Source organism: Rhineura floridana, chromosome 18 (assembly GCF_030035675.1).
Source record: "Rhineura floridana isolate rRhiFlo1 chromosome 18, rRhiFlo1.hap2, whole genome shotgun sequence".
Taxonomy (NCBI): Eukaryota; Metazoa; Chordata; class Lepidosauria; order Squamata; family Rhineuridae; genus Rhineura; species Rhineura floridana.
The window spans coordinates 16,594,031-16,606,661 of NC_084497.1; the positions used below are offsets into that span (position 1 = coordinate 16,594,031).

The 12,631-nt window shown below is 46.9% G+C and overlaps 2 protein-coding genes across 3 annotated transcripts in view; one reads left to right on the forward strand and one right to left on the reverse strand.

The window, feature by feature from the left end:
- Positions 1-12,631, reverse strand: part of ZMYND12 (zinc finger MYND-type containing 12) — a 38,632-nt gene that overhangs the window by 24,078 nt on the left and 1,923 nt on the right. The window contains exons 2-3 of one of the 2 annotated variants that reach the window (XM_061601592.1): positions 7,508-7,651; positions 912-1,125 (exon numbers count right to left, since the gene is read on the reverse strand). In XM_061601592.1, the coding sequence (XP_061457576.1) occupies positions 912-1,125; positions 7,508-7,538 (245 nt within the window). In that variant the 5' untranslated portion in view covers positions 7,539-7,651. Of the gene's footprint in view, positions 1-911; positions 1,126-1,831; positions 1,912-7,507; positions 7,652-12,631 lie in introns of those variants that run through there. The other variant, XM_061601590.1, reaches the window with a different exon arrangement.
- PPCS (phosphopantothenoylcysteine synthetase) lies at positions 3,413-10,624 on the forward strand. The gene is made up of 3 exons (XM_061601593.1): positions 3,413-4,037; positions 6,522-6,625; positions 10,057-10,624. Exons 1-3 carry the CDS (start codon positions 3,509-3,511, stop codon positions 10,372-10,374), a joined length of 951 nt encoding a protein of 316 aa, XP_061457577.1. The 5' UTR covers positions 3,413-3,508; the 3' UTR covers positions 10,375-10,624.

Sequence of the window (12,631 nt, forward strand, 5' to 3'; positions counted from 1 at the left end):
GAAGTTACCCAGTGACATCAGCTGATTGATAGGTGGGTGTGATTTGGGGAAAATGGCTTCAAGGGCCAAACTGATGGACTAAGGTAAGGTCTCTGGGCCAGAGGTTCCCCGCCCTGCTTTACACAAGCAAAACAGAAGCAAAGCAAAAAGGAAGGCTAAGAACAGATGAAAACCAACCTGAGATTAACACAGCACAAATGGTTGAATTGGGATGGATTTAATTGTTTTAAATACACTTTATGTTATTTTAAATGGTGTTGTTTTAACATTTTGAAGTTTGCCACGCTGGGCTCCTGTGCGAGGAAGGGCATGATACAAATTTAGGGTTGTAGCCAACAAAGAGTAGATTCATTGAAATTAATGAACCTAAATGAGTAATGTCTCTTAACTTTAATTTGTCTACCCTGAGTAGCACTGAATACCACCCTTAAATAAATGAAGCAGCAAATTAAAGCCTCCTGATTATTAACAGAGAGATTTTTTTCCTGTTTTGTTTGTCTCTCAGCCTAACCTACCTCACAGGGTTGCTGTGAGGATAAAATGGAGAGAGGGAGAAACATGTATACCACCTTGAGCTCCTTGGAGAAAAGGTGGGATATAAATGCAAAAATCCATTATTTAAAGAGAAATAATATAAACCAAAAACCAAAAACAGAACATCTGTCCTAGATCGACTGCACTGCTCAAGGCTTTTCCCAGATACCTTGAAGGGTTCCTTCGAATAGCTTGAAAAAAATGCCACATCCACGTCTCCAGGTTCCCCATTATTTCTGACAGACTAAACCTAAAAAGAAGGGATCGTTCCTAAGGAGGGGCTTCCAAAGCCGGCCATCTTCACCGGATGAATGCCTGCCTGCCGTGAGTGCGCGGGGGGGGGCGTTGCTAGGAAAAGAGGAGCGCGGCCTGCTCACCAGTAGTAGGTGACTCCGCACGAGCCGCAACGCAGCGTGGCCGGCCCGAGGCACAATTCACACCAGCGCTTCTGCCCGCGGGGCAGCGCCAGGGGCACGAGCCGCTCCGTCTGCATCTCTCCCAGCGCTCTGGTTGCTAGGACCGCGGTTGCCAAAGCAGCGGGCGGGACTTCCGGCGTGTTACTACGCGCATCACCCTCAAGGGCGGAAACCCCTGCGCGAAAACAAACCAATGCGAAAGCCTCAGGGAGCGACCATAGAGAAGGAAGAGCTAGAGCGAAACACAGGGTAATACGGGGGGGCGTGCGTGCGTGCGTGTGTGTGTGTGTGTGGAGAGGGAGGCTTTGGCCCTTCAGATGTTGTTGGATTCCAACTTCCATCGTCCCAGGCCATTGGCCATGCATGTTGGGGCTGTGGTTCATCAACATCTGGAGGGCCAAATGCTTTCTACACCTCCAGTCCTCTTTATCTTCCTCTGTTGTTGTTATGTGCCCTCAAGTGGATTACGATTTATGACGACCCTATAAATCGGCGACCTCCAAGAGCATCTGTCATGAACTACCCTGTTCAGACTCAGAGCGTGTAAGTTCAGGACTGTGGCTTCCTTTATGGAATCAATCCATCTCTTGTTTTTGGCCTTCCTCTTTTTCTACTCCCTTCTGTTTTTCCCAGCATTATTGTGTTTTCCAGAGGTTGCTGATTCATAGGGTCATAATCGACTTGAAGGCACATAACAAGTGAATATTGTCTTCTCATTATGTGTCCAAAGTATAAAAACCTCAGTTTCATCGTTTTAGCTTCTAGTGACAGTTCTGGTTTAATTTGTTCTAACACCCAATTATTTGTCTTTTCTGCAGTCCATGGTATGTGCAAAGCTCTCCTCCAACATCACATTTCAAATGAGTTGATTTTTCTCTTACCCATTTTTGTCACTGTCCAACTTTCACATCCATACATAGAGATCAGGAATACCATGGTCTGAATGATCCTGACTTTGGTGTTCAGTGATACATCTGTGCATTGGAGGACCTTTTCTAGTTCACTCATAGCTGCCCTCCCCAGTCCTAGCCTTCTTCTGATTTCTTGACTATGGTCTCCATTTTGGTTAATGACTATGCCAAGGTATTGATAATCCTTGACAAGTTCAATGTCCTTGTTGTCATCTCTGAAGTTACATAAGTCTTCTGTTGCCATTACTTTAGTCTTCTGGACAGTCAGCTGTAGTGCTGTTTTGTGCTTTCCTCTTTAATGTTCATCAGCATCCGTTTCAAATCATTACTGATTTCTGCTAGTAGTATGGTATTATCTACATATCTTTAATTATTGATATTTCACCCTCCAATATCACATCTCCATCTTGATCCAATCCCTCTTTCTGTATATGTTTTGCGTATAGATTAAACAAATAGGTTGATAAAATACACCCTGTCTCACACCCTTCCCGATGGGGAACCAATCAGTTTCTCCATATTCTGTCCTTACAGTAGCCTCTTGTCCAGAGTATAGGTTGCACATCAGGACAATCAGATGCTGTGGCACTCCCACTGCTTTTAAAGCATTCCAGTTTTTCATGATCTACACAGTCAAAGGCTTTGCTGTAATCTATAAAGCACAGGGTGATTTCCTTCTGAAATTCCTTGGTCCGTTCCATTATCCAACGTATGTTTGCGATATGATCTCTGGTGCCTCTTCCCTTTCTAAATCCAGCTTGGACATCTGGCATTTCTCGCTCCATATATGGTAAGAGCTGTTGTTGTAGAATCTTGAGCATTACTTTACTTGCATGGGATATTAAGGCAATAGTTCGATAATTACTGCATTCCCTGGGATCCCCTTTCTTTGGAATTGGGATGTATGTTGAATGCTTCCAGTCTGTGGGCCATTGTTTTCTTTTCTTTGTTTTCTTTTCCGTATTTGTTGACAAATCTTCCTCTGGGCCTAATCAAAGCAGCCTTGTATCACCTATCAACTGGCAACAGTGAAGGCTGAGATTCTGTCTATCTTTTAGAAAAGGGGTGGGGAGCCTTTGGCCCTCCAGATGTTGCTTAACCACAACTCCGATCAGCCCCAGCAAGCATGGCCCGAGGACCAGGGATGACGGGAGCTGTAGTTCAGCAAAATCTGGCGGGCCAAAGGCTCCCCCGCACCGATTTTAGAAGTAGTACTGTCAGCTCCTCCATAAGTGGGTTTAGGGGCACTACCAAAGTAGAAGGGCAGTTGCGCTTGAGCGGAGCAATTCCCTTGCTTGGATGTTAGACCCATTGAACTCAGTGGGACTTACTTCTGAGCAGACATGTATAGGTTTGAGTTGTGAGCCTCAGCACACAAAACCCTATTTATTTATTTGCAAAGCAATCCTAGCCACGGGGCTTGTTATTATTATTATTGAATAGGGTCAGTGCTGACTATACCGCAATGTTCACTCAGCAGTAAATCCTCTATACAGCACGACAGCCTGCGCTGAAGCAAAAAGGGCTCTTGAGGGCAGGACTTTCGGCCTGGCGGAAGCACGGTCGCTCAGGAAGCCACGCCCTCCGACGAGGGGCGGCGCCTCCGCCGGAAGCGGTTAGAGCACTAGCAGCTCCAGTAACTACAACATGAGCGGTACTGCCGCCGCCGCCGCCGCCAGGGCCGAGCAGGCGCCGGCGGAGTCTCCCGCGGAGGCCGAGGCAGAGCGGCGCGTGCGGGCCTTTGCGGAGTCGCAGCGGGCGCGCGGCCGGCGCGTGGCGCTGGTGACGTCGGGCGGGACGCAGGTGCCGCTGGAGGCGCGGGCGGTGCGCTTCCTGGAGAACTTCAGCAGCGGGCGCCGCGGGGCGGCCTCGGCCGAGCGGCTGGTGAGCGCCGGGTACGGCGTCTGCTTCCTGCACCGCGCGCGCTCCGCTTTCCCGTGGGCGCGCTCCCTGCCCCCCCACGGCCCCGCCCTCCTGGACGTACTGCGCGTGCACGGCGACGGGAACGGCGCGCTCGTCTCAGTCGGCGGGGACGGCGCGCTCCCGGGGCTCGTGCCCGCCCTGCTGGCCTACCGCCGGGCCAAAGAGGAGGGCGCGCTCCTGGTCCTTGAGTTCACCAGCCTTGCGGAGTATCTGGCGCTCCTGCGCGCCGCCGCCCGGGCCCTCGCCCCGCTCGGTAAGTGGAGGGAAGGAAGGACGGCGGTGCCTACTTACAACATAGGATCATAGCAAAGTAGAATTGGAAGGGGCCTGTAAGGCCGTCCAGTCCACCCCCCACCCCGCTCAATGGTGGAATCCAACATAAAGCATCCCCGACAGATGGCTGTCGAGCTGTTTCTTGGATGCCTCCAGCGTTGGAGAGCCCACCACCTCCCTAGGCCATTGATTCCACTGCCCTCCTGATCTAACAGCTACTCAGGGGAAGGGCTAGTCTCTCTGGGTTCAACGGGCTTTGCTCCCAACCCAAGGAAGGGTGCAGATGATGGCTGCCTTTGCCGTGTTGAAATCGGGGGGAACGTGTTTCCTGAGGAGAGGTGGACCTCTAGCGCAGGTGAACCTCTAGCGCAGGTCTAGAGGATTGCATCTTAACAGCCTCACCCTAGGCTTATTTGTTTTGGGGGTGAGTCTAACAGAATTCAGTGCTACATAGCAGCAAAGTGGAACAGAGGAAGCTGGACTGAGCCAGAGCAACTGGTACCAACCAGCTTGGTATTGTTTACACTGCCTGTCAACAGCTCACCCAGGTTTGAAATGGCTGTCTTTCCAACAACAGTAATAAATTTATATTGTTATTACTACCTACCCTTCACCAGCAGCTCACAGAGTGGGCAATAAGCAACAATTTAAAAATTAGTATTCAAGACAGTCTATACAAATTACAATCAGCGGAACAGTGTGGGTCCTGGAAACACACTTTCAGCTGTCAAAGGCCAGGATAAAGAAGTGTGTCTTCAGTCCACGAAAACAGTATAGTAAAGGTGCCAGACTTGCCTCTCTGAGCAGGGAATTCCACTACTTGCAGATGCCAGGGATGGGTGAGGGAAGAAATTGGGATCGCACTTTGTGGCAGGATGAGAAATGCTCAGAAGTGGTGAGAATCAATCCCGTCATTTCCAAGTGCCTCCAAAGCTCTGTGTGAGGTGTTCTCTCAAAGGGGAGGGGGACCTGGAGAAGAGCCTCAGAAGAAGATCTAAGGGTCTGGGTAGGCTCATATTGGGAGGGGTGTTCTAAAAGATGTTAGGGTCCTGAGCCATAAAGAACTTTATAGGTCAAACCCAGCACTTTGAATTGGGCTCGGAAGCATACATGCAGCCAGCGTAACTGGAACTGGATTGGTAATTGGAACCCATCCACAATCGGGCAGCTGCGTTCTGCACTAGTTGAAGCTTCCAAACTGTTCTCAGAGACCGTCCCACGTAAAGCACATTGCAATAATACAACTTGGAAGTTGCCAGAACATAGATTACTGTAACCGTGTTATTAGGGTTGCAGTTGGGCTAGCAGCCTAAGCTGATGGAAGGCACTCTATGCCACTGAAGCTACCTGCGCCTCAAGCAACAGCAATGTATCCGGAACAACCACCAAATGACAAACCCCCTCCTTCAGAGGGAGTGTGACCCCGTCTAGAGCAGGTCACACACCACTCAACTGGTCAGAGGAACCACCCACCAACAGCATCTCAGTCTTGTCTGGATTAAGCTTCAGTTCCCTGGCCCTCAACCAGTTCATTATTGCAACCAAGCACTAACCTCTCCTTTGGAGTAACTTTCACTCCCTTGCCTGTAGATGAAAATGGGAAATAGAGTTGCTTGTCATCAGCATACTGACAGCACACTCCAGAACTTCGAACGACCCCACTCAGTGGTTTTATGTAGATGTTAAGCACCATGGGGAACAGAATTGGCGCCAGGGAGACCCCATACTGAAGAGCCCATGGAGCCGAGCAGTTCTCTCCAAGAACCATCTTCTGAAGCTGGCCATTCAAGTAAGAATTGAAGCACCACAGTGCGGTGCCCCCAACTCCAGACAGTCATCCCAGAAGGATATTACGGTCGATGATACTGAAAGCCAATGAAAATTGGAGCAACACAGTCACACTCCCTTGTCTCTCTCCTGACACAAGGCAGTTTCCATACCAAACCCAGGCCTGAATCCCAATTGAAAGGAATCTAGAAAATCTGTCTCTCCAAGAGTTACCAACTTATGTCAAGAATGTATGGCATGATCTAAAGCATAATTACTGGGTGGTTTTTCCATTGGATTCTGTGGATTCTTGTTTGTGCATCTAGGCTTTTGCCTGTACAGCCTGTTCCCTGAGTGTATTTGCCCTGAAGTAAGGCTACGAATTGAGTGGGGCTTACTCCTAAGTAAGTGTGTTTAGGACTGCAGTCTTGAGCAATCGTCCGTTCAGATTAAAACAGACTAAGAGTTCTGCATTTTTACCACCATCACCTCCTTCCCTGCCTCAGTACAGTGCATCTTTATTGCCTCATTAGTTTTGTTACCTTTTAACAGTAACACTCTAGAAACCAAGCAAGTCCAACATGAATTTGCAACCTTCCGGTCTAAAATTGTGCATAATCAGATGGAAATTGTTGTGGAGGTCCAGGTGATAATGCCACCTTCCCTTACACATTCTCTTTCTTAATTCCCCAACCAGGTTCCAGTGCCATGTTCTATTTGGCAGCTGCTGTGTCTGACTTCTACATCCCTCCTTCAGAAATGCCTGAACATAAAATCCAGTCTTCTGATGGACCCCTTCAGGTGAGATCAGCATGTCATAGGACTTCATCTAAGAGAACTTGTGGCCCTGTAGGAGGCCTGTAAGTGAGCACTAGAATCTTAGACTGTAGTTCCAGATTTTTTCTTTATTCCTGTTTTCTGTGTCCCCTCTTGAGAGTTCCCACCAGCTTTCCTATGTTGCCCTAGGATGGGCCTGTCTTGCCTATTCTTGGAATCTGCTCCAAGGCAACTTGGGGCCCAAGATCTGTTACTAAATCGTCTCATGTGTCTGTAAACGCGTACATTTGAACCCATACTTGCTAGAGACATCATTGCTAGAGACAACTGAACACCAGAGAGGTGATTTCAATGAACCCGATTACTGTGGAAATACCTATGTTGCATTGCTTATTTTGGGGAAACAGGCAAACACCAATCCAAATTAAAAACAATGTTTGTCTTCTCAAAATGGCAGATGGTAAGAAAACTGGCTTTGTGTCTGAAGCTCCACTATGCAGTTACAGAATAGTAAATGGTGACTAATTCAGTACAAGTCAAACCACCAATCTACTTTGCTTACATCACAAGAGATAGCATGGGAGAAGCTAAAGGCGGGCAGTTTCCTTTATATGGAGATTTGGGGTGGGCATAGTAGAACACAACAGGAAATAGGAATGTTCACATGCGAATAACAGCTGCAGCTCTGACGACAGCTGTAGGTGAATGAGATCTGTGGCATGTGAAAGGTGACAATACGTGAGAGGGTTCGGACACAATTATTACCTGTCCCAAGGAAGGAGTAGATAGAAGTGGTTTCCTTAGCTGGTTTTTCATCAGGGCTGCTGGCAGAAGCTAGGTTGTTTGAGGGACAGGGTCAGGGACATTCCTAACAATTTAAGTGGAGACAGATCAATTTGTACTTACTGCTTGGGTGGTTTAACCAGCCTTCAGGCATCCCTTTGCCCTGATAAGACTCAAGCCTATCCTGGCTGTGTCCAGTTCTGCCCTGGGTTTCTGGCAACCCTCCCTATGACACTGAATTGTGCTTCCTAGAAGGTCCTGATTACTCTGAAAGAGAAAATAACAAATGCATTTGAGACAGGGAGTGGAGCAAGCATAAAGATTTAGCTAAGGCTGAAGGTGTCTTCTTGCTGCTGCAGGAATCTACAGGGTTGGAGCAAGTGTGGCAGAATTGCAACATGGGCAGAAGGCCAAACAAAGTGGGAACTGCAGGGAGTCCACCTATAGCAGAGGTGGGGAACTGGATCCAGTCAGTGAGCTAGATCCTGGGTCCCCTTGCTTCGGCAAGCCATTTTGACAGGTAGCTGTGGCCTGCTTGCCTATCAATCATTTAACATCAGGTGACATCACTGTGACATCAGGTGAGCCCTTTTTACCATGCCACAAAAGGGAAAACAAGCCCAGTCAGGTGAGTCTTAAAGATACCGCTGGTTATCTGGTAGGCACTGACCAAGCTCACTTGTACTGGGATTGGCTGCGCTAACTCAGCAGTGTAGCTGATTCCTAGGGGTTGCTGTTATTGTCAGTTAGCTGATAGGTGGTGACAGCGATCCTTCCTTGCCAATGCATAATTTGGAACACATTTGAAGCCATTTCATTGACTGTTCATTGGCAGCTGCATCTCTATCTGCCCCTCATCTGACATCACATAAGATGTTAAGTGTGGGCAGGTTGGCATAGTTTTGAGGAAGTGGCCTTTTTGGATCAAATTGGGACCCATGCCAGGCCTAAATAGACCCATGAGCTGGAGGTTCCCCATGCCTGAGATATAGGAAAGAGACTTCCTGACAGGTGTTAATTCTGAGAGAGAGGGTGATCTCTTTAAGGACAAGACTGGGAGAAAGGAACATTAAATGTTAGTTAATTCAGGTTTGTTACAGACATATTAATTCGTTTCTCACCACTTAGAGGCAGAAATATCATGAGAGGTCTCTGGCCAATCAGAGCTCACAGCCGTCCTTTGTAGGGGAAAGATGGAGTCATTTCCCAAGAAACATAATTTTAGTCTTAATCCAATTACTGGGGGAAGATGCTTGCTGGGGTCTGCCTCCATTACTGTCCAGAGTGAGTTAATGCCAAATAAGGTTATCTACCTGCATTATTAATTATAGAAGTTCCAGAGGCCAGTTTGGCTTGCATCACATGGTCCATTATTCATAAAGTTTAGGACAGGGAAATTGCCCTGTAGAGAAACAACAATTGGATATATATTTGGCAGGAACTACTGGGCTTTCCTCCTGCTACTTAACCCTGGCTTCCTCTGATTCCTTGGAATGGCGTTGCCCTCATTGCTTAGAGCAAAGCTAGATAAACAGCTGGTCTTGGGGCATGTGCAGAGTTCTAGCTTAATCAAGTTTCTAGATAACTGTTCCAGTGATAAAATGCTGCTGGCTGTAAAGCTGGGCACCATGTCCTAATTAGGAAGGAAGGCTCATTTGGCAGAGCCTTACTTGAGCTGTGGTCTGTGTACAAGTGTGGGGGGCGGGGGAGAGAAATGAGGAAGTTGTAGGAAGCGGGAGATGGATCCATAAGGGGGAGAAGCAGGTGAGCCAATGCTATGTGCCTTCTGGGCCTCTCTGTCCTGAATTGGAGACTCTTTTGGGCTTGATAACTGAAGAGGAGTTGAGAACAACTTCTGCTACCTGTAAAGCAAGGACTCCTTAAAAACTTTCTGGGACTGATCACATGTCTCCATCTAATTCCTTGAGTTCCCTCTTAGTCTCTCAAAGTTGCAACAACCTTGTACAGTAGATGTACATAATTCCCAGTTTTTAAAAGTGAAAGCTGGTGGCTTGCGCAGATGTTTATAACATCTGTGTTGGAGGATTTCAAAGCAGGACTAAATATTGTTAATCGAAGGCCCCATATGCGCTATACATTTAAAGCAGGATCATACCATTGTAAAAAGGTATGGCTTCCCTGCTGGGCACAAGTTCGTTAAGGGCTCTGAGAGTTGTTAGGACACCCTTATTTCCCTCGCAGAGTTACAACTCCCAGAGGTCCCTCAGAAAAGGGATAAGTTGTTAAACCACTCTGGGAATTGTAGCTCATGCGCGGTGCATGATTTTTAACCAACTAAAGGTTAAACTTCTTAATTCTAGCCTCGCATTAACTTTGCTGCTTATTCTCTCCACTATTTTCAAGTGCCACCTCCTCCCCCCACAGTCACTTTCGGTCTGTCCCACTCGCTTGCTGGGCTCTGAAAACTACAGAGCTGCTGCTGTTCCTTGCAGACATGTCGTGGGCCACCTGAATGAAGCTCACAGACCACTGGTGGTCCACGGACCATAGTTTGTGAACCCCAGTCTTAGATGTCATATAATTCAATTTTGATCAGAGATTAGAAGGAAATAGGAGAAGACACTCTGTGTGCCAACCTGCTCCCTTCTCAAGCATCCGGCTTTTACTTTATCCATGTGTGTGCCTTCTGCTGAATGTTTGTCTTGTTGCAGATCACAATGAAGATGGTGCCGAAGATGCTGTCTCCTCTGGTTAAGGAATGGGCTCCCGAAGCATTTGTGATCTCATTCAAGTTGGAAACCGATCCTTCCATCCTGATTGACAAGGCGAGGCAGGCTTTGGAGAAATATCGCCACCAGGTGGTGGTTGCCAATGTGCTTGACTCCCGGAGAACCTCTGTGATTGTGGTCACCAAGGACTTGGAGAACCAGCTGTCGCTGTCTGACAACGAAGTAGCCCAAGGCATGGAAATTGAAGAGAAGATTGTGAGCCATCTTGAGTCTCAGCACAGGGCTTTTATGGATAAATGATCTTTCAGGAGCAAAGGGACTTGTCTGAATCCTTAGTTCAGAATACACTTTAATAATGGTTAGGATGATGTGGTGGTGATAGAACTGGAAGATGTTTGTATTACTGATAAATGGAGGCAGCTTCGCCACAATGATGTATAGGATCAAAATTCTGAAATAACTTGACTTTTGTTTTGCACACCTTCACACAAATTTGCTGCTCGTTGGAGAAAATATATATATGTATATAAATAGAAACTTTTCAAAGTCATGGCTTTTCGCAATGTGTGCAATCCTAGCTTCTTGTTTTGATGAGCTAACAAATTAAAATCTCAGTTACTGTCTTTTCTAGGTTAAAGTCCTGCCAAATCATCACTGCAGAATACTAAAATGTAACAACTTTAGCCAAGTTCCTAAGATCCTCTTAGGGACTAACACCTTGTGAAATGAAACCTAAAGGAATATTTGAGTACCGTCTTCATTGCATACAAGATTAGACATGACTGCTACTTTACCCTAATGGCTTGTGGACATGCCAGAACAGGCCCTGATGTTGATGATGTTACCACATGGAGATTCTCACTAATGCAGAACCTTCTGGATCTATGCTAGAATAATTATTTTGGGTTAGAGCGGGGGCTTTTTCTGTCAAGGGCTGCATTCCCTTCAAGAGTAAACTTACAGGGGGCACATGCAGGCAGTGGCCATTGCCAGAGCCAAACTTGATAGGGCTGCCCCTCCCTACCGTAACAGGCTCTTCTCTCCCTTCTCACCTGGGGAAGAGGCAGATCACTCTTGCTAGAGGCCTGAACCGATGCCTTGCAGAGGGCTTTTGCAATTAGGCCATAGGACTGCATGCAGCCCACCTCTGGGTGAAGGAGAGATTTCCTTTGATAGAAATTCACCTGTGTGCCATTTGCCATTAGGTGAGGCCGTTTTATACTCCTGCCATGCTGCCAGTGTGGCAGAACCTTTGCTTTTTCCCTATGGCGATGCATACAGCCACACTTCTTATGGTTACAAATGCAGATTATTTTGTACCTCCAGTGTACATCATATGTGAATGGGTGCTATAAGGGTTTTTAAAAAGTAACTTTTGTCACATGGAGGCTTCAATCTGAATTTCAACATAAGGGGTGGGATGGAAGGGAAGATGGCAGTGTGATAGATGGTAGGCTGGATTACCGTAATGTGCTCTGTGGGGCTGCCCTTGAGGTTGGTCTGGAAGCTGCAGCTGGTGCAAAATGCAGCGGCGAGACTGCTCACTGGGGCAGGGTATCACCAACATGTCACCCTGCTGCTGAAAGAACTGCACTGGCTGCCCATTTGCTACCGGGCCACGGTTCTAGTTTTGGTGTACAAAGCCCTATACAGCCAGGGACCAGGATACCTGAAAGACCGTCTTACTCCTTATATACCCAGTCGATCAGTGCTCTGCAGGTGAGGGCCTCCTGCAGATACCATCTTATCAGGAGGTTTGTTCTGCACGATATAGGAAACGGACCTTTAGCGTGGCAGCACCTACCCTGTGGAATTCCCTCCCTTTAAATATTAGGCAGGCACCATCTCTGCTATCTTTTCAACGCCTTTTGAAGACTTTCCTCTTTCAACAAGCCTTTTAGGTTGAGACCTATCCCAGTCTGCGTCTGTGTTAGAATTGCTTAATATGTTGTTTAATAATGTTTTTAACCTTTTTTAAAGTTGTTTTTTAAAATGTTTTTAATGCTGTTTTGTTTTAATGTATTTTAAGATTTGTTTTTATGATGTTTTAAAGTGTTTTTAGCGCTTTGTTTGCCGCCTGGGGTTCCTGCTGGGAGGAAGGGCGGGATACAAATAAAATAAATATAAGGGTAAAGAAAAGGGTGATAAGTGATTGTGGGTGCACATACTGAAGACTTTTCAGGTGGGAGTTGAGAGCAGTCTTGAAAGGGTGGTTTTGAGGAGGTATTTTAAAAGCTGATGATGGGGTAGCACCATTCACTGTCACTCTTCCCCAACTTGGTGCCCTCCAGATGTTTTGTACTACAACTCCCATCAGCCCTCAGCCAGCATGGCTGTTTCAAGTATAATCTTAAGTAGTTTATAATTATAGCCTGTGCTTCACTGAAACGTCTTCAGGGTAGGTTGCAAAGAGATCACAATTAAACCAGTTTACAAATTACATTAAAGTCATAAAATCACAAAACGAATAAATGACATAGTACAAACAACAACAGCAATACAGAACATCAATGCACGTCTGCTCAGAAGTAAATCCCATTGAATTCAGTGGTACTTG

Excerpts from the sequence above, each read along its gene's own strand:
- PPCS (XM_061601593.1), top strand. The coding sequence starts at position 3,509 with ATGAGCGGTACTGCCGCCGCCGCCGCCGCCAGGGCCGAGCAGGCGCCG. Across the intron at positions 4,038-6,521 it reads CCGGGCCCTCGCCCCGCTCG|GTTCCAGTGCCATGTTCTAT; the intron begins GTAAGTGGAGGG and ends TTCCCCAACCAG. Across the intron at positions 6,626-10,056 it reads CTTCTGATGGACCCCTTCAG|ATCACAATGAAGATGGTGCC; the intron begins GTGAGATCAGCA and ends GTCTTGTTGCAG.